This window comes from Hemicordylus capensis, chromosome 4 (genome assembly GCF_027244095.1).
Source record: "Hemicordylus capensis ecotype Gifberg chromosome 4, rHemCap1.1.pri, whole genome shotgun sequence".
Lineage (NCBI taxonomy): Eukaryota > Metazoa > Chordata > Lepidosauria > Squamata > Cordylidae > Hemicordylus > Hemicordylus capensis.
This window is the reverse complement of record NC_069660.1, coordinates 143,670,219-143,696,494: the sequence shown is the minus strand read 5'-3', so window position 1 is coordinate 143,696,494 and position 26,276 is coordinate 143,670,219. Positions and strand designations below refer to the sequence as shown.

The following is a 26,276-nucleotide window of genomic DNA, read 5'->3' as shown; positions in this document are numbered from 1 at the left end:
TACCCCGAGGCATAGAGCCATGAGTGAAAAACCTCCAGGAGAGACATCTTGGATTTGTGGTGGATATATCAACGAAAATGTCAGCTCCCAATTCTGTACTACAGAATATTAGCAAATTCAATCTAAACCAGTCTGGTTTATGCAAGCGCTGACAGCTCCAACACAGTCTTCTAGAGATATTTCTTATTACAAATTCATTAGCACAGAGATCAGTTTTTGTTCTTCTCCTAACAGTCTTGCCAATCACAGCCCATTGTTCTGTGGGATTCAGCAAATCTAGTGGGATTCACCAGAAAAAAAGAGCATGTGCCTGCGTAGCTCTGCCCTGCATCAATACTAAAGTGTGAGAGACAGAACCCCAGGTGCTGTCATTTATATTTATATGACAAACCAACATTTCTACTTCTCGTGATCTGCAAAAGGTAAGTATGAATATGTTATGGTATTTACATGTTATCTGTGAATCTCATTCTTAGTCCTGAAAAAGCTACCCACATCAGAATCAGCTTTCCAAAATAAGTACTTCCAGTTCTGCTGCTTTTTGACTGACAGTTAACTCTTATGTTTCAACACAGTTTTCACTCCCTCACATACAGCTAAAAATGTCTGATGACTTTATATGGGGAGAGGGAGCTTGTCTCCTTAGATATTTAGAAATATCTTCCCAAAATCTACAGTGCTGTTGCCTGGTGATTGTTTTTCATCCAGAAATGTGACAAAGATCCCTTTCAATGATTTTCCGGATCCAGTTCCCGGAGTGACTGCTATTATTGACTTGTGCTAACAGAGCACGTGAAACCCTTGGGCTGTGTGCGGCACGTGGCCTAGGGAACACTGCTAAATGTTTTTGTGTGTTTGTGTGGTAGAATGGAGGTTATTAAATTACTAGCAAAGCGACTATCATTTTGACTGGCTGAATGTGGAGGGAGTGCCTGTATATTGCTGGGGGCCCTGGAAGGTGAAATGTTTTGTCCTTATTGCAACACTCCCTTAGTGCAGCAATTTACTTTCCCCCATTCAAGTGAAGGCAGCCATTTACACATCTGAGAAAAGGATTATGCTCAGGAGGGAACTATGTGGGTAGGAATAATCCTGCTCTCTCCTCCTGTGACTTTAGTGTCTGGGTGAGAAGCTGGTTTTGCCACTGCTATGTTGCAGCTGATAGACTCTGCCCTATAGTATTAAATAGGAGCCACTGAGAATTGAGCTAGCTTTTGCATGCATAGCTTGGACCTTTCATCTTCATAGCTCATCTTGCATTCAATTTCTTATGTAGGATGGAGCACAGGAACTAGCTCTCATACAGAGGCCCCATTCACATGTAATGCCAGACTGGAGTTGAATGGGGCAGAGGTTGGGATTTGTGTACGCCCAAATACACCAAACCATGGTTTCTCAGCAGAAGTAACCCGAGGTTTCCTTCACCAAACTCTAATCTGAACCTTCGGTTTGTAGTGAGTGTTGCTGGTGCAACCTGAGGTTTGAGGGCAGCAGTGTTACATCCAAATGCAGACACTGCCATGACCAGAGTATACTAGAGTATCCTATGTAAATTGTCTCCATCTCATCTTAGCAACTGGATAAAACTAAGGGTGTTTGTGTACCTTTGCTGTCAGGGCTGAAACAGACATACTGCAGTCACTTTGGTGCCTAAAACTGAAACCATGGCCTTAGAACCTAAAATATGTTTACAGCTATATGCAGAACTAGCTCCAAGTAATTTGAAATATTTCTGTTCCAGCAGAGAAATTATCTTAACAGTAAACCTGACCATGCAGTAAGGTCCTCTGCAAGACTCTCTCTCTCTCTCTCTCTCTCTCTCTCTGTGTGTGTGTGTGTGTGTGTGTGCCTTCAGACATAGTATGAAACCCCGGGTAGATGAACCTGTGGTTAATCTGTGAACCTGGGAATCATCCTGCAGATTAGTTTCAAGCCTTGGTATTACAACCTCTGGTTTCTGGGCAGAGGGACCCCTCCCTCTTCCTGGTCTGCCAAGACTGCATCCCAGCAAGCTCTTTAGTGCTCACGGTGCCAGACTGCTGGCAAGGCTTTGTTATATTGGCCACGTTCCTCAAGGGGGCATGCCCAGTGTGATCATGCCTATTTGGCATGGATGACCGACCATCAGCAGGGAAAGGGCATTTAAACCCATTCCTCACACCACTTGCACCACCACCCTTGCCATAGCCCTGCGGCCACACAGTCTCGCACAAGCACAAGTACTGGTACTGGGTGATAAAGAGGGGCACTGGTTGATTTCCTAGGAGGGAATATTTATATGAGGCCAGGCAAAGGATCTTGGGGTTTGATCCACAGTGACAAAGGATGCTGTCATTTCTCTATGTACAAAGAGAAAATGCCGTTATTTCTCTATATAAACTGCTTTGGGAACTTTTGTTGAAAAGTGGTATAGAAATATCTGTTGTTGTCATTGTCAGAATGGTGGACCTGGGCCAAGAGGTTTATGAAGCCCCAACACATTCCTTCCCCAACACCCTCCTGCTTGCCGGCCAGGGATTAGTCCCCTCATGAGAGGGCCAGTCCATTGGGAAACACCAGAGACTCAGCTTCAGGTCTTGGTGGGACTGCACTCTTATGAGGTAGCCCACCCAACTATAGGGGGTGCTGCTGATATGGGCCCTCTGGTATCTCTAGTTAATATATAATAGAACTCATACTCACTGATTTTTTTGTTTAATATCACATAGCATGCTGAAGAAAGCAGGTTTCATTTTGTGGCAATTCAAGATGTATTTCCATGCCGAGATCCTCAAAGAGATCCTCCCTTCCCCTAGAACCCATATTCCTCACCTCCCCCTCTCCACTCAACCCTTTCAGACATTCAAGGAGTCCAATCCTCTCCATATTATTGGACAACATGAAGGTTTGCACGGGTGGGGTTTTCATGGGTTTCTGCATGGGGTGAGCACTTTGACATTTCTGCCAAGTGACAAGATGTCACTCCTCTGTCATGTGTGACTTTTTCTTGGAAACAACCGAATTCTTCAGTTGCTGGTGTCACCAGGGATCCATGTATTTGTGCACATATTTTTGCAGTCCTGAATTGCAGACCTCTCTTGTTATGCCTGTCTTGTCATCCCATTCTTTCTGTGTAGATTGTCAAGGGGGGAACATAAGACGCAGTGAAAAGCTGGCTTCCTCAAATGTGGTTCTCTCCCTGTCAATGCATTAAAGCTAGGGATGTGGTATCCCTGATGCCAGGCAATGGCAGGAGGAGTGTGTTGATGGCGGATGACCGGGCAAGTGCTTGGAGAGGCGGCCAGTGAGAAGCATAGCTGGCATAGAGCTGACGCATTCCTGGGCTGGTCTGAGCTGCCCTCTCTATGGTTTCAGGAGCAGCCACAGAACAAAACCCAGGTTACGGTGGTGGAAGGATTAAGACGAAACAACGGTCCTTTGGAACCTGAGATTTTGACAGCGGAACTCACTAAAAATCGAAGATTCAAAAAACCAGTTTCATGCATTTACACGACTGCAATCTCAAACCTCTGGCACATTTGCCTCCGGTTTGGTGCTACGTCCAAAGGTGGCCTGGGTATATAGTTGATACTACAGGAATTCAGGAAAACTTTAGAATTTGTAATTGGATGAAAAATTACATGTGTAATTTTTGTGTTGATTGGATGTGTAACTGGATGAAAAATTCCATGATAGAGAGTGGCCTCTCTGTGCCAAGTTGTCTCCCTCTCCCCTCTAACACCTTTGTACACTTGCCATGTAATGCAGCAGCATCACACCAACTCACCCAATGACATGGAATGGGGGGGCAAAGAAACTCACAGTGATGATGCTGCATCAGATGGTAAATGTATCTAAATGTTATGGAGCATTTGCAACATGGATGCTGTTTTGAGCATCCCTGTGGTGAGCATAAGTGATGCCCCCACCCAAGAGCTCATTCCATGTCTAGCAGGAAGGCATTACATCAGTTTGTATCACACACTATAGTAAAGTTGTGCCATTAATGCTTATACAGAAGGCAAACCATGCTGACATCATTCTATTGGTCCCAACTATTTCAGATCTTCCCTACCCATCTCCAAACTTTCTTCAACATCATTTTTTTTTTCATATTTGCCATTTTTGGCAACATGCTGTGACAATGAACTCCACAAGTTAACTATGCCTTGGACAAAGAGGGATTTCCTCAGTGCTAAAGTAACAAGCTTTAGCCATTCTTCTCGTTGCTGGAGGTAGCAAATCTAGCTCAATAATGAGACAAAGCACAGGGAACAAACAGATGAAGACTGACCAAATAATTTAACTTCTATTCATTAGACAATGGCTGCTCAACAAACAGCACAAGCCTAGATAAATGCAGTTTACTTTGACTGGCTCATCATGTGCCAAGGGAGTCTGTACACATCACAAGGGATCAGGCATACATGTACCTTTCCCAAAACAAATGTGTGGATTATGTAATGTGACCCTGAGAATACATGTAACATCCAATTTACACTAGTCTTCCCTTCCCTGCCCTTTTTTTCAGGGGAGAGAAGTATACAAATCAAATATGCACACATATCATTCATATCAGGTGTTATATATACTGGGGTAGTGCATGTGTGTGTACTTGGCATCTGGGGCGTAGCTAGGGGAGAGGGAGCCTGTGTTTGCCTCTCTCCCTGGCAGCCCCTAGGAGTGAGGGATAATGATGAAAACAAGGAGGGGTGGATCTGGGGCGCTCTCAGGAGCTAGGGAGGGGCCTGGGGGCATTGAACCCAGCCACTCAATTATAGCTACACCCCTGATTAGCATGCCTCCCCACACCCCATGTAAGATTTCCAGGCAGCTAGGGCTGAAACCGGTCCCGAGAGAAGCAAAACAATCTTCATTTTGTCAGTCCAGATTGTTTCATTTTGAAAACAAATGGCATATGTTAGAGAATCAGGACACCACCACCTTCACCTTTAATTCTTAATGCAGCATTGTTTTTTCTGAGTTACTGACTATAATGTGGTACAGGTGACAGAATTTGACTTACAGCAGAACATTGCGTTTTGTGTGTAATTAAAAGGCAAAGACTTCGCCTGAGGAGAAGGGAAAGCTGTCTTATTGAGTTTGAAGTGGAATTTGGAATGGAACCATGGAATTTGTCATTGATATTTCTGACGAGAAAAGGAAGAGACTACATGAAAGGCACTAGAGAAACAAAATACCCTTGAAAAGTAGGAGAGGAGAGCTGGTCTTGTGGTAGCAAGCATAACTTGTCCCCCATAGCTAAGCAGGGTCTGCCCTGATTGCATCTGAATGGGAGACTTGATGTGTGAGCACTGCAAGATATTCCCCTTGGGATGGAGCTGCTCTGGGAAGAGCAGAAGGTTTCAAGTTCCCTCCCTGGCTTCTCCAAGATAGGGCTGAGAGAGATTCCTGCCTGCAACCTTGGAGAAGCCGCTGCCAGTCTGTGAAGACAATACTGAGCTAGATGGACCTATGGTCTGATTCAGTATATGGCAGTTTCCTATGTTCCTATGTATAAAGGTAAAGTTGTGCCGTTGAGTTGGTGTCGACTCCTGGTGACCAGGGAGCCATGTGGTTTTCTTTGGAAGAATACATGAGGGGTTTACCATTGCCATCTGCCGTCCAGCATGAGATTATGCCTTTCAGCATCTGCCCATATCGCTGCTGCTCGAAATAGGCATTTCCCATAGTCTGGGAAATATACCAACAGGGATTCAAACTGGCAACCTCTTGCTCCCTAGGCAAGTTACTTCCCCACTGCGCCATTAGGTGGCTTCTTGAAAAGTGTAATTTCACTGAAAGCCTAGAGCTAATAAAGATTGGATAGGATTCACATTCATTACTGTTTTAAATCAGTGTTCAGTATTAATATCACAAGATAGGCAGGGCTGCCATACTCAGTATGTACAACTATGCAGAAATATAAGAGAATTCTGCCTGTCCTCTCCCCTTCCTGTGTTGTGGGAGCAACTTACTTGTGATATATGCAGCCTAGATGGGCAGGCTAGATTGCACACTGGATTACCAGCACATTGGCATAAGTATGATTGGCTAGGGACACACACTGCCCACATAGTTGCAATACTGACATACATCTGCACAAATGTTGGACTGTATTATAGGGAAGCATCTTCCATGCTGTTATATATAGCAGAGAACCACCCCAGAATTCCACTTAGGCCTTGGGCATATATGAACAAACTATAAGCCACACCAGTGGCTTACTCTAGACCTTATGGGGTGGCTATCTCATCTGACCCAGAAATTAAGAACACAAAAACATAAGAGCAGTCTTGCTGGATTAGGTCCAAGGCCTATCTAGTCCAGCACTGTTTCCCACAGTGGTCCAGATACCTCTGGGAAGCCCATAAGCTGGCAATGAAGGCACGTCCCTCCTCCTTTTGTTGCTCCCCTGTAACTGGTATTGAGGCATCCTGCCTTGGAATCTAGAGATAGCCTATAGCCATCAAAGTGAGTAGATGGACCTGGCTTTCATAAATTTGTATAAGCGCTGCTTAAAGCTATCCCAAGCTGGTGGTGATCACATCCTGGGGCAGAGAATTTCATAGATTAATTATATGTTGTGAGAAAAAGTACACACATGGACAAATTTGTTGGTACCCTTAGAGCTCATTGAAAAACTTTTCTATGCCTCCTGGAAAGTGATTAAATGAAAAGCAATTGTCCCATGTATACCTGTGTGTCTTTGATATGTCATCGAGTAAAGCAAAGCAAGTGTGAAAAGAGATAAAGTATTGCTTATTCTACAAAGATATTCCAAAGTGGCCTGGACACATTTGTTGGTAACCCTAGAAAAGATCATAAATAATTGGATTTGAGTGATTTTTCAAATTAGCTGTTTTCTTTAATTAGTATCACACATGTCTCCAATCGTGCAATCAGTCATTCAGCCTATTTAAATGGAGAAAAGTAGTCATTCTGCTGTTTGGTATCATCATGTGTCCCACAATGAACATGGACCAGAGAAAGCAAAGGAGAGAGTTGTTTGAGATCAGAAAGAAAATTATAGACAAGCATGTTAAAGGCAAAGGCTATAAGACCATCTCCAAGCAGTTTGATGTTCCTGTGACAACAGTTGCAAAGATTATTAAGAAGTTCAAGGTCCATGGGACTGTAGCCAACCGCCCTGGATGCAGCTGCAAGAAGGAAATTGACCTCAGAATGGGCAGAAGGATAGAGAGGATGGTAGACAAAAAGCCAAGGACAACTTCCAAAGAGATACAAGCTGAACTCCAAGCTCAAGGTCCATCAATGTCTGATCGCACCATCGGTCACTTTTTGAGTGACAGTGAGCTCAATGGAAGAAGACCCAAGAGGACTCCATTGTTGAAAAAAAAACATAAAAAAGCCAGACTGGAATTTGCTAAAATGCATATTGACAATCCACAATGCTTTTTGGAGAATGCCCTTTGGACAGATGAGACAAAACTGGAGCTTTTTGGCAAGTCACATCAGCTCTATGTCCACTGACAAAAAATGAAGCTTTCAAAGAAAAGAACACCATACCTACTGTGAAACATGGAGGAGGCTCGGTTATGTTTTGGGGCTGTTTTGCTGCGTCTGGCACGGGATGCCTTGAGTCTGTGCAGGGAACAATGGAATCTCAAGACTATCAAGACATTCTGGAGTGAAACGTACTGCCCAGTGTCAGAACGCTCTGTCTCAGTCACAGGTCATGGATCCTCCAACAGGATAAAAGCAGCCAAAAATGGCTAAGGACAAAACATTGGATTATTCTGAAGTGGCCTTCTATGAGCCCTGATTTGAATCCTATCAAACATCTATGGAAAGAACTGAAACATGCAGTCTGGAGAAGGCGCCCTTCAAACCTGACACAGCTGGAGCAGTTTGCTCAGGAAGAGTGGGCCAAGCTACCTGTTGACAGGTGCAGAAGTCTCATTGAGAGCTACAGGAATCGCTTGTTTGTAGTGATTGCCTCTAAAGGTTGTGCAACAAAATCTTAGGTTAAGGGTCCCATCAAGTTTGTCCATGCCATTTTCATTTGTGTTATTATTTGAAATATTCTGTTGCATCAAAACTCTAAAGCAAAGTCTGATTTTTGTTAAATGTGGAATAAACAATGATGAGTGCCAATTACTTTTGTCAGTTTCAAGTTATTTCAGAGAGAATTGTGGGTTCTTATTTTTTCGTGGAGGGGTACCAACACATTTGTCCACGTGTGAACTTCCTTTCCTTGACAATCAGTTTCATGGAATGAGCGCTGGTTCTAGCCTTGTGAGAGAGGGAGAAAAAATGACTCTCTCTCACACCATGCATAATTTTATGAACCTCAATCATGTCTCCCCTTATGTTCACTGTTTGATAACATGAGAGTTCTAATGTAAACCCTTCACTTGCAACATTGGCTGCAGAGTTGGGGAGTCCTGGGAATGAAGGCAATGAAGACCCTATATGAGGAAATAATGGGCTGCAGGGGGTACCAACCCTAGTAAGGGACACCTCTTTCATAGGTAGCTTTTTTAGGTTTATTGTGTGTTTGTGTGGTGGCCTTTGTAAGTAATAACAATTGTACTGTACAAGCTGATCAGTCAACAGCAGTTGCTCCCTCAGCCCCGACAACTCACCGCCACCTCAAAATCAGAGCTTCAGAGCAAGATTAAAAGTCCACTGGCCACTTAAGTCTAATGACACACTGAGAATTTTACAGGGACAAGTACCAAATTGTGCAAGGATTACTGTATTTTATAAGTTGTAAGCTAATACATGCATGGTCAATGACCAGTGTGAACACAGCGTATGCATGATGCTACCAAAGACTGCAAGCACTTTCCAGTCAGAATCCATCGTCCTCCACTGGCTATCAGTACAAAAATAAGTGTGTTTCCTCTAAGAGAATAGCCTAATATTTTTTCACCTACTCCAAAGACTTCACTGAACATAAAGATACCCTTTCTCCTAAGACAATGAAGGATGAAAATAGAGCATTTGTTTAATTCAGAATATCAGGAAAATATATACATGATGATGTACACCAGAGCACGGTAGATTAAAAATTTGTCAAAACCCCCTACAAAACTGAACCCCATATTGTGAGTAAACATCTCAACAACTACTGGAAAATACTGCAACCTCTCTTTTGTAATTTTGGTGTCGCATAAATAGCTTGAGAAAACAGACTGTGTAAAGAAATTAATCACATTATCCATGGATGGTGATACTGCAACACACAAGATTTGCCAAAATAAAAATGGGAATATTTATTTTTTGTTCTACTAAAGCAATAAACTCTTAAGCTTATCCATTGGTCTTTGTAAGTGATTCTACCATTTCATTTGTACTTTCAGTTCTGTAAAAAATTTAGACACAACTCCATAAAAACAAGAACACAGGGCAACCCACTGAAAGACTCGGAGATAAAACAGTTAGTGGTGATAAGCAAAGGAAGTCCAACTTATTTTTAAAAAATAAGTCAAGCATACATCCAAGGCTTCACTGCGAGACAAGATATTTAAATATGTTCATTACAGTAAAAAGATCTACATTGCTTGCACAAATGTGGGTCTATACAAATTGCAGCTGCATTTCCTGATTAAATATGACAAATTGGTCAGCTATTACTGTTACATACTGGAATTGACAGAGACTCTAAAAACCATTACTGAGTGGTACATGCACATGATGCGGGGGAGGGGAGAAAGAGATTTATAGACCCCGTGCAAATGGTACAGGACAAACTGTTACAATCGGCAAACGTGCATGGGACAAATTTAAATGTTACAAGAAGTCTTGCAGTGCTATTTTCACGAGGAAAAAATTTCAGAAGCACACTTTCCCCTTTCAAAAGACAGTCTTCATTTGGCCTCTTGAGCTTTCTTAGCATTCTGTTTTTCTTTTGCCTAGAAGATAAAGACAAATAAATAGACAAAGAGCATTTTGCACTGTTGTAATTCAGTCCATTTACATTAACAGTCTCTTGTACGTAACGATTAATTGGGAGACAGGGGAAAAAAAGAGGTCAACACATACAGATTCTGAAATAAGCTGTGTCTTCCTACTGATTTAATTGCCTATTAAAAAGTTTCAAATTGACATCATTCTACAGAAAAAGTGAAACACACAATATAGAAATGCTTGCGGATAGGTGTGAAATTCTGCTCAATTTAAGAAAGATAATTGCATCCCAATCCAATATACATGCAATCATATGGGTTTCAATGCAATTTACTCTCAGGTGTGCATAAGAACACAGGAAACTGCCACATACTGAGTCAGACCAGTGGTCTATCTAGCTCAGTATTGACTATTACAGACTTTGGTGACAAAGATGCAGTATGTTAAAAGTCAAACTGGAATGAACAAAAAAATCTCACATCTCTCTCATCAAAGCTGTTGCAAATGGTTAATGGTCATTAATTGAAGTTCATTTAAATCAACTACCCCCAGATTATCTCCTATTGTGAATCCTGACTGATACTTGGACTTAAATTAGTATTAGTCAGCCTTAGAAAATCACTTATTTTATATCTAGAACACATGGGGAGAACATATGCAAGGCAATCTCAGGACAGGAATCCAAATCAGGTCAGCTGAACCACCCAGCAGTTTAATAGTTCTACAGGGGACAGGCTGGGCACGTTACTTTCTTCATTAAGCGTGCTTGGAGTTCAGCCATATCAGAGAATCAATTTACAACTGGAACCAGAACACTGAGGAAATAGTAAAAAGCAAGCAAGTCAATATCATCAGAAGAGATTTCACAGCAGCGGAAATCTACAGCATGCTAGCCATTTGAGGGATTATAGTCCACACAAAGGGTGCCACCTAGTGTTCACAGAATTAGAGAGGCAGATGTCACTTATGAGAGACTTCACCAGGTTTCTCTCACTTTCTCAAAATACACACCTGCCTATAGATCCAATAATCTGCTTCTACTGATGACTGTGATTTCCCCCATTAACATGCAGGTGAAAGCTACACAAACTTCAGTAACCATTCCAATAAATAGTATGGGCCTCACAGCACAACACTTACCTTTTCTACAAGTGGGATTAATTGTTGGTGTTCTGCTAAAGTTTTTAGTAATTCCATGATGAAAGGCAGGTAGTTATGTTTTCTTCTAATGTTTTCAATCTACAAGAAAATGAAATATCAAATGCTAATATTAGTATTCAGTTTTTCCGCTCCCATACTTCTGGCACGCACACACATAAAGACACACATAAGAAAAGTGCATTACACGGGCAAAGTGCATTGGATAAAGTTGGTGAAGTAATCACTGGAACCAAGTGGCTGCCTCCCCTGTGTAACCAATTTGTTCTGACCTTTTGGGGACATGGAAAAGAGGATGCAAAACCTTACCCTCTTAGCCCCACTTTGGGCTAGGGTAGAAAGTTTACAATTATGAAGGTGGTGCCCTAAATCTGTTTGAAGCAGACATATGAAAAAATCTGCACAGATCCGAAAATTTTGGCAATCTACACTGACACACTGAATATGGCTTATGTAATGTCCCAAGAGGAAAGATGAATGCTTTGGTAGGTTAATTAGTTCTCCAAATTCTTGTATTTTCCTGTCTTCTAAAGGAAAACACGAGTTAAATTATGCAGTCTTAATCCTTTTACAGAAAGCAGACAGGAGGCAGCTTCAGAGGGTAGATCTTAACTGATAATGGGCAGTTCAACTTACTTTAGTATGGTAAGTATGTCTGAGAGAATTATATGGAATGCAAATAAATAAAGCGTATTTGCTGCATTAGCCCCAAGCTATAACCTGAGTCCCAGCACAAAAAAGTCACTTAAAAGTTGCCAGCACATTATCACAGCAGAAAATAGGAAGCATAAATAAAAACCTCTGCATTTATTAGTCTTGAGTTCAGCAAAAAGGAAAACCAGTTTACAGATGGGTTTAATTTAAGATGTTAAAAAAAATATCACACAAGCAACTATTTGGCAAACCAGGTTAGGATCATTCTCTCATAATGAGGAAACAACCCTGCAGGCTGCAATCCTATGCACAATTACTTGGGTGCATGGCCCCAAAAGGTTAGTGTGAGTTATTTCCAAGTACAGGAGTGCCTCATTATCTGTGGCGGTTCTGTTCCTGCAGATTACCGCAGGTAACAAAATTGCAGACAATCAGTTATTGAATCTATGGGATTGCGGGGGTTAGGTTCCCCAACAACCCTGCCCCCACACTGCCCCCATAACTGGCCAAATAAAGTGCCGTGCCATGCTCTGTGGGCTGTCAGGAGTTCAAGGATGCCCTCTGCAAGTGTAAAAGTCCCTGAAATTCGGTAGAAAATTATGCTTTTGTTTTTACAAATGAGCCATAAAATGGGTCCCCTTCACAAAATGGCGGCCAGAAATTACCTCCGAGGTAACTTCTGGCCACCTTCAACCCACAGATACAAAGAATCAACCCCTTTTGGGCCAGATTTCTCCCATGTATGCCGTGGTCAGGTGTCCATTACCCAACTGTGGATATGCAAAACTGTGGATGGTGAGTTGGCAGATAGTGAGGTAAGCCTGTATTTGCGCACAGAATTGGGTTGCAAGGCTTTCTTCTTGGTTGTTTGGAACTTTTATCTAAAGCTTGTGGTATGTGTATATAGCATGCTCCCCCCACCCCCAGGAAACAGTAAGAAAATACCCACCTATATGTGCATACCACTAGCTTTAGGCAAAAGTTCCAAAAAACCAAGAACCAAATGTTAATTACTGTAGGTGATCCTATGATATAGGTAGTCTCATAAATCTTATAAACTTTTAGTGACAAAAGTCTGAGAGATCTAATGCAGCAATAGGCAATATTATTGTAATCTGTATTGTCTTGCAAGGGAATAATATTCTCAGCTTTGTTTTATTAAGTTAAAGTGCCCAGTCCTCATGGTTGCAGAGATAAGCTTAAGGTGGATAGTACTGCATTCCAAAGGGTCAGAATACAAAGGTAAAATAAATATTGTCTACAAACATGTTTTATACCGTATAATTGAGTTCACTTCATTATTTTGACAGGATTTTGAGGCACTCCAGATGACGTTAGCTAAGTGCACAAGTGATATTTTAAAATTTGAAATGAAATTGCAGTCCTGCGGTTTGTGAATGTTCCCTATCCTAAGAGGTCTTCTTTGCTGAACGTCTCTCTTCTAACCTTTGGTACACCATTACTTTACTAATACAGCTGAACAATAGCTGTTCTTTTAGAACAAAAGATATCCAATACCTCCACACTATATTATGCACAATTACAATCACATTGAGAAAATCAGAACTGTAAGACAAAAGGACTCAAAGTAGCTAGGTCAGGGTGTTACAGCTGGTGCAGACATTACTACAGCCAGATAACCATGCCCATAGGTGCTCATGCAAAAGATCAACTTGCATGACCAGTATAATGTCAGAAGACCAAACTCACCCAAGATCACAAATTGGGAAATTGCAAGTTGCAATTCTTGTGTGAATTGTGCCTTGTGTCAGTTCCTTCTGCCAACATTACAGTGTTCACATGAGTAGACCTCTCACACGTGCAGTTATTTGCAGGAGTAGCTGACTGTAGTAATATCTGCATCGGCTCATGCAACTAGCTGCGTTGGTCCCACAGAACAGAGACCTCAGAACAAGTGAGGGGATACCTTTTATTGGAACAATAGAAACAAAGGAGGGGTTTTAAACAGGAGCTAAGTGAATTAGATTACAAACCATCTGACCTTGTTGGAGGGTTCAGGTTGCACAGCCCCCTAGAATCAAGGTAGAAAAGAAATTTCAACAAAGTATGGTGGGGGTGGGGATAAAATCCAGCCATGAAATATAAAGAATGTAGATGGCAAAGCATCTTTCCATCTTCAGTATCATCAGGCCTCACTGGTCACTTCTAAGGTAGAGAACAGATGATGTCAAACAAGCTAGTCATTCAGTAAGCAGAACTGGAAGTCAATCTGCAGAGGGTCAATTCAGGTCAAATAGTGTGGCAAGGAACAGTGGTCCAAGGGCCTGGTGTCACCCTCCGCAGTTCGGATTATTCAACCAAAAGTAAAGTTGAGTGTACTTTTTGAAAGTACATCAGCCAGGTTAACTTCAGCCAGGACATGTAGTATTTTTTAATTTCTGCACTATCTATACTCAGCTTCTATGTAAAAGGTATTGTTTTGAAACACAAAGCAAGTTAAGGAGGCCTATATGAAATGCTTCTTTAGAACAGTGATTAAACTAGCTTTTCCTAGATGCATATTTTTCTTTTACAACCTTACTTACAGTAGCAGCTCATCCTAAAGAGCCCGGGGTGCCAAAGGGGGCGGCTCAGGTTGCTCCTCTCTGTCTCTCTGCCTACAGGTTAGCTTAACAGCACAAGCTCTACCTGATGAATGGCCAGCCTGAAAGCAGTGCAGCTACTGCTAATGGTTTTCAAACTGTGTTCTGGGAAACCATGGAATTCCTCAGAAGCTAACCAGGGTTCCCTCAATGAGGGGAGAAAGTCACTATGGACCAGGTTCTCTGTAAGACACAGTCTGCCTTCCACGACTGTTCTACCCCTGGAATGTGCACACACAGAATAGTGTTGGTTCGAAGGGCAATGGTGAGGCCCAATAGGCCTATCACCAGCTGTCCATGTGACCTAACCATGTGCCTTAGAATCTTCAGCAATTTGAAGGGGTTCCTCAGCAGAAAAGAGTCCCTGAAGGAAGAAAATCTGAAAACCACTTTTCCAGACAAAGCTTAGCTATCTATAATTAAAATAATCTACTCTCCATCCTTTTGTTCTACTCCCATTGTAAACATAAGATCATTTAAGTCAAGGGTTTCCAATCTGTGGTACTCCAGATGATGCTGAACTACAACTCCCATCATCCCCAGCCATAATAAATTGTAGCTGGGGATGATGGGAGTTGTAGATCAGCAACATCTAGAATACCACAGGTTGGAAATCCCCGACTGAAGTTATTTGTGCTCTGAAAACCGAAATGCTTACAATGTCTCTCCATCAATCTGACATACTCTTCGCTTCACATTCTGTGGGACCAACACAACCATGGACTATAGTATTTAAGCTTCAGTGTTTCAGCTTAACCATCAGACAGAAAGTATACAGTTAGCCTTCCTTACCATTCAGAGTAAGAACACTACGTACCTTGTACCTCTTCAACTTTTGGTTTTCTTCATCAATTAGCAGCTGATATTTTGCAACTTCTGACTGAATAGAGCTTAGTATATTACTGCTCTGATCTGTATCCATTGGTTCTTCCTTTTGGAGAAAAAAGGATCAAGCAACTTGCATATTAACATTGCAACAAAGTGCTGCCTGTTTATGATATACACAGAAACAGAACAAACAATATAAGATAATGAACAAAATACATTTGACACTGGCAGTTCCCACTTTCACGTTTTTGCTTTAAAAAAGATACAGAATTGCAGGATGTGCTTATTTTTCTTAAACTTCCAAAGTGAAAAGTTAACTTCACACACATTGTGCAGTACAGATTGCAATGCAGTAGTTCTCTTATTTGAGTATATCAACTTCAAAGTTGTCCCTTAGTGCTCATTTTAAATGCTTGTTAAAATGCACTTTATTTACTAAAGAAATGCTTTGCAAGTGTTTGCATGCTATTTTACATACAAGGAACCAAGGAAAAAATATATAGCTAACTTTTAATGAGGCATGTTTAATGAAGACAATTTACCTACAATCACTTAAGAAAAATGTGTTCCATATAGGGCAACTAGATTTGTAGGGGCTGCAGAGAAATTGAGAAGGGTGCATCTTGAAATAAATGTTGTGAAATCAAACACATGATAATGGTCAAGCTCTTATCCATAAGTTTAGAAAAAAAATGTAAGAAAGACTATCTGGCTGTAAATCATAAGACCAGAGGATCATACTTGGCAAACACACTATCAGATACAAATGTAAATGGTCTTTGCAAGGTGAGCATTAATCTGTTGTGAAGGAGCCTGAATACTGCAAGTGCTTGGTGCAAGCTTTGTGGGGGGGTGTCCAATTGATTTGGAGCAGGGGTGTGTGTGCGCTATTTAGAAATTGCTACTTAGTAGTTCAACTGGCAATCTACTCTGCAGAGTTGTGGGTAGGGAACGCTCGGTCAGTGTCTGCGAAGGAAGGAGGGGATTAATATTAGCTTCTGTGTTTCCAAAGGAGCTAATTTTGTTTCAATCCATGCCCTATTCCTAGCAGGACCAATGACGAAAGAGTAGCTGCTGCGTTGCCAACAGCCAGGCAGAGCAAAGCAGGCTGGGATAGAATCACTTCATGGAGCCAGGAGAGGGGACAGGACCTGAACAAACCAAGATACAGCTAAGCAAAACCAACTTTTGGTGATGGTCTGTAATACCAGTTCTGGTTTGTTAAATAAACCTAAATTAAAATAAACCTTGGTTCCATATGAACCCGCCCAAAGTCTTCTAGTGCTGAAAAGATAGACACATTCATTGCGGCATAAGCTTTCACAGACCTCCAGCTAAGGAGGTATCATTAACACACAAGCTTGAGATGACTGATGTGGTGCTATTTAGTCTGTGCTTATTATATTGAAGTCATCAAATTGGAATATAAAAGCTTTGGTCAGTCCCATGATTAAATGGATGAAGAAATTATAGAGCCAGATACAATGTGGGACAATTTAAACTCATTTGCTGCACTCTTTCCCAATTTGTATTTTCTACCATCATTTTCATGCTTCAACCATAATGGGTAGAGACAGGCTTTAACTGGTCAGAGAGAAAAGACCAGGGTCAGTCAGGATTCTACCAGAGGTCTATCTGAGAGCTAAGTAGACATTTGGTATAAAGTAAAGTTATGTCGTCAAGTTGGTGTTAACTCCTGGCAACCACAAAGACATGTGGTTTTCTTTGGTAGAATGCAGGAGGGGTTTACCATTGCCATCTCCCGCGCAGTCTGAGATGATGCCTTTCAGCATCTTCCTATATCGCTTCTGCCCGATACAGGTGTTTCCCATAGTCTGGTAAACATACCAGCAGGGATTTGAACCAGCAACCTCTTGCTCCGTAGGCAAGTTACTTCCCTGCTGCACCATTAGGTGCCTATAGACATTTGGTGAGGGCGGGGGAGAGGGGGAGAGACAAAAAGTACATAGTGGCCAACCATTACATAAATAAATTCTTAAGATGCTCCCTTTCATAGGCCTACCATGGGACATATCAGGTATACATCTGCTTTGCTTCAGCAGTGCTGCAGCATCAGGTGCTTCCAGCCCACCCATTGGTTCCCATTACACAATCAAGTTATAGAAACAAATTATATGATTGGCAGAATACCTCAGCAAGTTGTCTCTGCAACTCTGCAATTTTCTGTTCGTATATCATTTTTCTGTCTGAGACAATTGCCATCAAGTTAAACCTTATCTCACCTTCACTGTACCTACAAAATAAAAACAGACTTGTCACAAACTGCTATCACTGCCTGACATGTTCCATTCTTATTTGTGAACTTTGGCAATTTTTGCATATCACCAAGAACAAGCCATGATGCCAGCTGAATGTTGCTCTTTATTTATCATGAATAAATGCTGCTGACATCTTTCTCATCATGCCCTAATTTTCTGATATGTTGTACTGGACAAAAAGCTTACTTCACAGTTAAGAATATTGTGACATGATTCCAATATCTCTGTGGACTCAAATTTTAACCATATTTGCATTCAAGATAGCTAGTTGACAGCTTAATGTTGAAAATATCTCTACAGCAAAATTATAAGATGGGCACGGGGGAAAAAAATCTAAATTCAGACTATGGGGAGATGCAATACTGGCACGAAATGCAGGTGTAGCATTTCATCATACCCCAGCTTTGCCCTGAACAGTTTAAGAATTGTGAGAGAGGACCACAGAAATGAAGGCAGGAAGAGAACATGCCATCCTGAATCTTGCAACTCTTTTTGTTCTAGGACCAGCACAACAGATACTGGTGGAGGAAAAATGGCAGTTCAGCCTCCTCTATGCTTTCCTTGCAAAAATCTCAGTAAAAATAATGATAGAAGATCCTGCACAGAGTTGACTGTGCATCTCTACATATGCTCCTAGCACCACATGAAATAATATTGGTTGTGACACGACAATTTTATAATGGCTGGGCTTATTGGTTTAACTTTATAGTATACCACTTTCTCTTATAGTCAACGTCCTGTTTGTGAAATGCAAACAAAAACAAAAACCAAGATGCTAATCATGAGCATAAACCAGGACTGTTCAACTTTGGCCCTCCTGCAGATGTTGGTCTACAATTCCCATAATCCCTGGCTACTGGCCACTGTGGCTGGGGATTATGGGAATTGTAGTCCAAAAACAGCCGGAGGGGGGCTAAGTTGAGCAGGCTTGGCATAAACAGAGACTATTAAATGGAAATGAAATTTCTAAAAATAACATTCTGTTGTCAAGGCAGATAATGTGTAGGAAAAAGACAAAATCAAATTCACTTCATTATAGCTAGTCTTCAAGAAACCAAATATAGCATTATATAAAGCTGTAGGAGTTTACTTTTGTATTCGTTTTTCTATAACAGGCCTTACAGCGCTGATCCAGTTATCTTGATTGCATACTCCTAAATGGGAAATATATAGAAAAAGTACAAGTCAGCATCCTTACAATATGACAATTCAGACTCTAAGTAATCAGTGAAGCACAGTATTACAACTGAAACCATGGCTTCACTAAGTTCAGTTATACAATGCCTCTCGAATTAATCGTATTGTTACTGCTTTGCCAAAATAAATGTCACAGACAGAATAGCCAGATTTCATGCAGCTGCTCAAAAATTGAGAAAAATGTCTACAGAGGTTAATTTGGTGAATTGTAGAACAATTTATATAAGATGAATTATATCTACTTTAAATTTCATAGAAAGCAAGATGATTTTAATTCAGAAAATTTCAGAAATATCTTATAACATGCTGTTATATTGTTTTAGTCATAGTACTGGTTATATTGTTTTAGTCATAGTACTGGACCACAATGGTGGAAATATTAAGTACTACTGTGAGAGAACTAATTTGGCATTGACACAGTCTGTATAAAGGAGAATCTACTCAAAATGTGGGCTCTGTTACCAAAAGGCACATCAGGACATTTAAGAAAAATAATTTTCCTCAAATAATGTTAGAAGATGATAAGGGTTTTATCCAACTGTGCATATCACAGGACAGCAAGGGATAGTTTTTCTGCCATCTTGGATAGTGTTATCATCTGTGCACATTAGATAGGAAATCTGATTATTTGATTTCTTCTTCAACTCAAATAAAACATTTTAAATGTTTAGGTCCTTTTTTAAAAAGGGGGTATGTATTAAGCATGTACTAAGGATTACTCTAAAATCACTTTTAGCTATTTATATTTAAATTAAATCAGAAGGGACATGTTGGCTGCTTAGGATGATAGTTTACAGGTTAAAAAACGAACTGAAAGGGTGAAAAAGGTTCCAATAAAACTTCTTCCCATAGAATTCAGTTTAATGCAATTTTGAATCATATAGTCTTCCACACTGCTCTTTTGGGCATAGTATTTACTAGGGATGTGCAGAACTGATTTGATCTTGAACTGGTCCACTGTAAACCGGGGCAGTTTGAATGGTTTGACTGCGAACCAGACCACCCTTCAGGAAAGGGGGCAGTCTGAGATCAGATCGAACCAAACCCAGTTCAAAGCAAACCCATTTGACAGTTCGAGCCAGGCTCGACTGAGAAAAATGAGAGGGGTGTGGGTGGTGCCAGGGTGCATGATGAGAGGCTTCTTTTAAAGTAGATGAGGTCCTTACTGGCAGTACAGAAGCTGCTTGGAACTGTGGTGCTTCCCCCAGCAGTCCTCGGAGACAGGTAAGTGCCAGAGCTGTGCTGCTACCATGCAAGCTGCTGGAGGGAGTGTACTGCTCCAGTCAGTTTTGGTACTGCAGGTTGATTGACTGATTGATTGATTATGTGCTGTCAAGTCAATGTCGACTCTTAGCGACCAAATAGATAGAGATTCTCTCCAGGATGATCTGTCTTCAACTTGGCCTTTAAAGTCTCTCAGTGGTGCATTCAAGGATCTCTTTTACTTTTTAAAATGCTTCTCGCCTGCCGGCGCCTCCGTCACCCCTCTCGCTGCCCTCAGATGAACCCGGCTGGAACGGCTGAACCAGTTCACGGACCTTTGGTTCAGTCTGAACTGCAAAGAACAGTCTGTACATACCCCTAGTATTAAATCCCCGTCTATTCGGAAGATTTTAGTTACTCAATCCTGACACAGGATTGTAATTGTAATTGATAGTTGTGAAACACTGCTAACTGAACAAAGAGGCACCTTTTAAATTTATAATTCTCTTATGTTTAGCAGGGGAAGAGCAATTGTCTTTACCCAGCCGCAGCACAACATCCCTCCAGTGGCTGTTGCTGGTATTTACCTTTTGTTTCTTTTTAGATTGTGAGCCTTTTGGAGGCAGGTAACATCTTTTTCTATGAAAACCACTTTGAAAACATTTGTTGAAAAGTGGTGTCCCCTGAAAAGGTCTAAGGGTCTACCAATCTTCAGGGACATATTTTCAGGGGGAACAAAGAAGGAAGCAGAGGATCAGTGAAAACCTGCCCTCCCACCCACTGCAAGCAGGATGTCTACTGTCTGGATGCTGCCCTTTATGAACAACACTCTGCTACAAATAATTTTGCATACTCAGGATATCACATGCTGCATCATGATAACAACAAATATTTATATACAGCTTTTCAACAAAAAATTCCAAAGAGATTTACATGGAGAAATAATAAATAGGATGGCTCCCTGTCCCCAAAGGGCTCACAATCCCATAAGCCCTGGGATGACAGATCAACAGGTTATATAAATAGGTCACGTGAAAATGTTACCTAAATCAATCGGGCCTTCCCTTAGACCATCCAGTTCATACAGTCTTCCATTTACAGGAACATAGCTGACAAAGTGAAAAGCATCTTCTTCTTTTGCTGTTGACTTTGCATCAAACTCAAACATTTGTTGTCTAAAGGCAAGTGAAATACGAGCAAATTAAACAATCCTCTTTGAACATAATGGACAGGATCTAGATCATGTTTAAGCATAACTGAAATAAAAGAGACGAGTCTCATTAGTTTCAATGGGACTTGGTCATAATCAATCTAGCCTCTATTCTGTCCAGCATTATTTGTGGAATTTTTAGGTTTTTGTTACCTTGCAAAACTGTTGTGAACTTGTCGAATCACTTCTGAGTTACTTAATGCCAGGCCCTTCATCTAAAATTAAAATAAGAAATTTAGTCAACTGTCATATGCAAGATGCCTTCAAAAAGAGAGAGAACACAGAATAATTGCACATACCGCTGCATCAAAGCTTTGGGAGAACTCTTTAAATTCTGATAGTGTTTCTCCTAAATGGACGTCTTGATGGGTACAGTTTAGTAGTACACTTACTATGGCTTGAGTTGCACAAGCATTATTTATTACCTGCAAAGAGATGGAAAAGTCAAGAAATAGTTTAGTACAAGCCAAGTTATTTAAAACGTTCCTTTAAGTTTATATACAATAATTCCTGGCCATTGAAGCTGCAGAATTTTTTTTTCAGTGTATACCAGAACCCCTGCTTATATCTGTATGCTTTTGTCTCTACCAGCAGCAGAAAAATATTTCATACTTTGTGTGACAACAATTAACACCCAACAGTTTACTTCATAGTTGCATTCACAGAGATGCTGCTGTTTCATTGCCCTGAAGTTCAGAGACATTAGTTACAATGATGTGTAATTTAACAAAGTTAAATTAGATTTGATTATCTGAATAGGGTTGTTTGATATAAGGCCTACTTTTATCAATATAAGAAATCTAAGTTTTACTTTAATACTATAAGTTAATATCCAAAGAGCTGTTTAAGGTATAAGGTAATTATAGCCCTTAATGGTTTGGGCCCTGGATACCTGAAGGACCACCTGCTCCCAAGGGTTTCTGCCCACCAAGCAAGGTTGTCAGAGGGGCCTTTGTTCTGTCTGCCGACATGGAGAAAGGCTGAACTGCTGTACACATGGGACAAGGCCTTCCCTGTTATTGCCCCCAGGCTCTAGAATGCTCTCCCGGTGAATGTCTGCTCTGTGACATCTGTGGCTGTTTTAAAAAATTTAAAGACCTTTTTATTTGTTCAGGCTTTTACACCTTAGGGGCTGCTAGGGTCTCTCAGCTTTCCTGCTTCTGTTGTGTGTTTTTTTAATGGTGGGTTTTTGTTTTTTTGGTGTTTTATGGTTTTTACTGTTTAACTGAGTTTAAGATTTTAAATGTGATTTTTATGGAGTTTTATTGTATCTTAATTTTATAAACCCACCTTGGGATGCTTTATTTAAGGCAGTATAAAAACTGATTACATACTTACATAAAGGTACAACTGTATGATTATTTGAAAAGTTATAGAACTATTTGCTTTGTATTGCTTAAACTAATGCAAGGGGCCTTTTGTTAGTTTAATAATTTTATTTATTTATTTAGCACATTTTTATACGGCCCCAACCCAAGGTCTCAGGGTGGTTCACAACAAACAAAAACAAAACATTAAAATCAATTAAATACTAAAAACAGTTTAAAACAAATAATAAACAATCAAAAGTTTAAAAAGTTAAAAAGCTAAAAGGCCTGGGTAAAAAGATGAGTCTTTAGACACTTTTTAAAAGCCGCTAGAGATGGGGAGACTCTTATTCCCACGGGAAGTGCATTCCAAAGTCTCGGGGCGACAACAGAGAAGGCCCGTCCCTGGGTGGCCACCAAACAACATGAAGGTAGTCACAGACGAGCCTCCCTTGATGAACGTAGTGGACGATGGGGATCATGCAGAAGAAGTAACTTCTTAAGTACTTCTCTTAAGTACTGTGGGCCTTAGCTGTTTAGGGCTTTATAGGTTATAACCAGCATTTTGTATTTTGCCCGGAAACTTATAGGCAGCCAGTGCAACTCCTGTAATATAGGAGTAATATGGTCTCTTCGAGATGACCCAGAGACCAACCTGGCTGCCGCATTTTGTACTAACTGCAGTTTCCGGACTACGTACAAAGGCAGCCCCACATAGAACACACTGCAGTAATAAAGTCTGGAGGTTACCAGCAAGTATACTACTGTTTTGAGATCATGAACCTCAAGAAATGGACGCAGCTGGAGTATCAACCGAAGCTGATAGAAAGCGCTTCTGGCCATTGCCTCAACCTGGGGAACCAGGGAAAGGTGTGGATCCAGAAGCACTCCCAGACTGCGTACCTGTTCCTTCTGAGGAAGTGTGACCCCATCTAGATCAATATCGTTTCCTGAGTGATGACGCCGCACAGTAAGTACCTCCGTCTTGTCTGGATTCAGTCTCAGTTTATCACTCATCCAGCCCATTACTGATTCCAAGCAGGCATTCAGGGAGGATATGCCTTCTCCTGATGATGTTGACATGGAGAAATAGATTTGGGTGTCATCAGCATACTGATAACACCCAGCACCAAATCTCCAGATGATCTCTCCCAACGGTTTCATGTAGATATTAAAAAGCACTGGAGACAGTATGGAGCCCTGAGGGACCCCTTATAAAAGCTCAGATTTTGAAGTCTCCAAGAGACATCATCTGGAATCTGCCAGAAAGGTAGGAGCAGAACCACTGCAAAGCAGTGCCTCCCACCCCCAACACACTCAGATGTTCCAAAAGGATACTACGGTCGATAGTATCAAAAGCCGCCGAGAGATCAAAAAGGACCAACAGAGTCACACTTCCTCTGTCAAGTCCCAATTGGAGATCATTCATCAGGCCGACTAAGGCAGTTTCCACCCCACAGCCTGTCCGAAAACCAGTTTGACATGGGTCTAGATAGTAATGCAGCTTGCATCTAGCCAGATCTTTTTAGGAAATAGTTTCTCATTTTGACATTTACATGTACAAATGCTCTTTAGTGACTGACAGCTGTGAAGGAATACATAAGAGGTTAAGATACACTTTTCGTATTTTAAAAAGACAAACAAAAGGCAACTAAAGGAGAATGTAGAGTGCAAGATTAAAAGAACAACTGTAATACATGGGCGAAGAACACAAGATACTATTTGAATGGCCCTCAAGAGAACAAGTATTAAGAGTGTGGGTTGGGGCAGATTGGTTTGAATTTGGACCCAAGTGCAGGTATGCAAACTGGTTTGGTCAAACTGATTGGCTGGGCTAGTCCGTTTAATGAACCTGTTCGAAGAGGTTCACAATCAAACCACTTGAACTGGCCTGGTTCATGGCAGTCCGATTCAATCATGAACAGGTTCTGCATATCCTTACCAAGTATGTCAGAAGACAAAGTTGATAAAGACCAACAGGTAGCATCCAGATAAAGACTTGAGTGAGTGGAACGCTTCCCCCCATGCACAGGGACAGGTGGTGGGGGGAGCAAGGTGGTTTCTCCTGATACCAACCCCTTCCCTCTGCAGTTCCATGAGCTTTTAGCACAGGGGAGCTGTAGGAAGGGGTGAACTGGTAAAAATAATTCCTCCCTGCATGCATGAGCAGATATATTCTGCTTGCACAAGTTTTAGTTTGGATAATGCAACCTTTCAAAAGAAAAAGAAAAATTGGGTTTAAAACAAAATCTGAACGCAACACATAATGCCTTAAAATTAAACTTATGACATGTATGAAAAACTGCTATTTCTTACAAGGAAAAAACTGTGAGGAAAATATCTTCAACAATCAACAACAACAAATATTTATATACCGCTTTTCAACAAATGTTTCCAAAGCAGTTTACATAGAGAAATAACAAACAAGTAAATAAGATGGCTCCCTGTCCCCAAAGGGCTCACAATCTAAAAAGAAACATAAGATAGATGCCAGCAACAGTCACTGGAGGTACTGAGCTGTAATACTGGGACCAAGGAGACACGAGTTCAAATCCCTATTCAGTCATGAAATTCACTGGGTGACTCTTGATCAGTCAATTATCTCAACCTAACCTACCTCACAGGGTTGCTGTGAGGATAAACATAATGATGTACACCACTCTGGGCTCCTTGGAGGAAGAGCGGGTTACAAAAGAAAATACAAATAATAAATACAATAAGCACAAGTATCATCCAATGATTCATCTGGGTGACTTTTAACTTCTATTTTATGCTTACTAATTATCTGATCTCTGCAACTGAAGCAGAGTACTCTACCGTGCCATCAAAAAACATACTACATTTATATTTCTTTCCATCTCATGCCGAACACTAATCTGCTCAGAAACTACTATCAGTCTTTGCTTTAGTAGAGGTTTACTTTTTGCAGGGTTGGGATACAATAAAGGTAAAGTGTGCAATTGAGTTGGTGTTGACTCCTGGCGACCAGAGAGTCCTGTGGTTGTCATTTGGTACAATACAAGAGGAGTTTACCATTGTCATATCCCGCGCAGTATGAAATGATGCCTCTCAGCATCTTCCTATATTGCTGATTCCCAGTATAGATTTACCCCATAGTCTGGGAATCATACCAGCGGGGATTGGAACCGGCAACCTCTGGCTTGCTAGTCAAGTCATTTCCCTGCTATGACATTAGGTGGCTATTAGGCAGGGCAAAGCAGTTATATTTCAAAGAGGAAGGGTCACACAAAAACAAATAGGAGCATAGGAAAGAAGGAACACTTTGTGGTGTTTATTCCAGCTTGCATCCAGCTATAAAAACGTGTCACGGCCAAAAAAAATGGAACAGAGACTCTCAAACAACATATCGAATAGGGTTCTTTAAGTAGTTTAAGCAACCATTCTTATCAGTATTTTCCCCTTAAAAAATAAGGTGTATCATTGCAGAAATGCTGCTATAATACTGAAAGAGCACTGGGTTGCTGCCTGAAAAACCAACAACATCTTCTCTTTTAGGTTGCTTCTTTTATTACTATTACTTTTTATTATTATTTACCCTTGAATCATCATAGTTACAGAACGCAGTCCAAATTTATGTCAACTTCTCTTATCTCCATAAAACTGATACATCACAGTGTCCCCTTCTGAAATTTGGATATGACAACTAGAGTGGAATCATTTATTTACATTTTAGCAATGTGTTATGCAACAGAGTATGTATGCCCCCCTCTTTTTGCCCTTTGTTTCAGGCTCCATCCAGCTCAGACAAAAAGGTAACCATGTTAACTGTAATGACCAACTTTTGAGTCCTCCACTGGTACCACTTGCAGCTGTGCGGCTAAGCATACTTCACAGAAAACTCAAACAATATTTTCCATATCTAATAAAAAGCATGGATCCTAAATTCTGTGAGCCAACAGAAGTGTGCACACTGGGACTTCCTCCTTTCCCATGCAGAGCTTCTTGTAAAGGTTGGGACTCT

General features: G+C 41.0%; 1 protein-coding gene across 3 annotated transcripts in view; it reads right to left on the bottom strand.

Moving 5' to 3' along the window:
* Positions 1 to 8,930: 8,930 nt before the first annotated feature.
* Positions 8,931 to 26,276, bottom strand: part of UCHL5 (ubiquitin C-terminal hydrolase L5) — a 42,505-nt gene continuing 25,159 nt past the window's right edge. Inside the window, exons 4-12 of one of the 3 annotated variants that reach the window (XM_053244049.1) lie at positions 21,287 to 21,412; positions 21,141 to 21,202; positions 20,822 to 20,952; positions 18,468 to 18,531; positions 17,250 to 17,352; positions 15,088 to 15,201; positions 13,670 to 13,699; positions 10,996 to 11,094; positions 8,931 to 9,860 (exon numbers count right to left, since the gene is read on the bottom strand). In XM_053244049.1, coding sequence (XP_053100024.1) covers positions 9,816 to 9,860; positions 10,996 to 11,094; positions 13,670 to 13,699; positions 15,088 to 15,201; positions 17,250 to 17,352; positions 18,468 to 18,531; positions 20,822 to 20,952; positions 21,141 to 21,202; positions 21,287 to 21,412 — 774 coding nt within the window. In that variant the 3' untranslated portion in view covers positions 8,931 to 9,815. Of the gene's footprint in view, positions 9,861 to 10,991; positions 11,095 to 13,661; positions 13,700 to 15,087; positions 15,202 to 17,249; positions 17,353 to 18,467; positions 18,532 to 20,821; positions 20,953 to 21,140; positions 21,203 to 21,286; positions 21,413 to 26,276 lie in introns of those variants that run through there. The other 2 variants (XM_053244050.1, XM_053244051.1) reach the window with 2 other exon arrangements.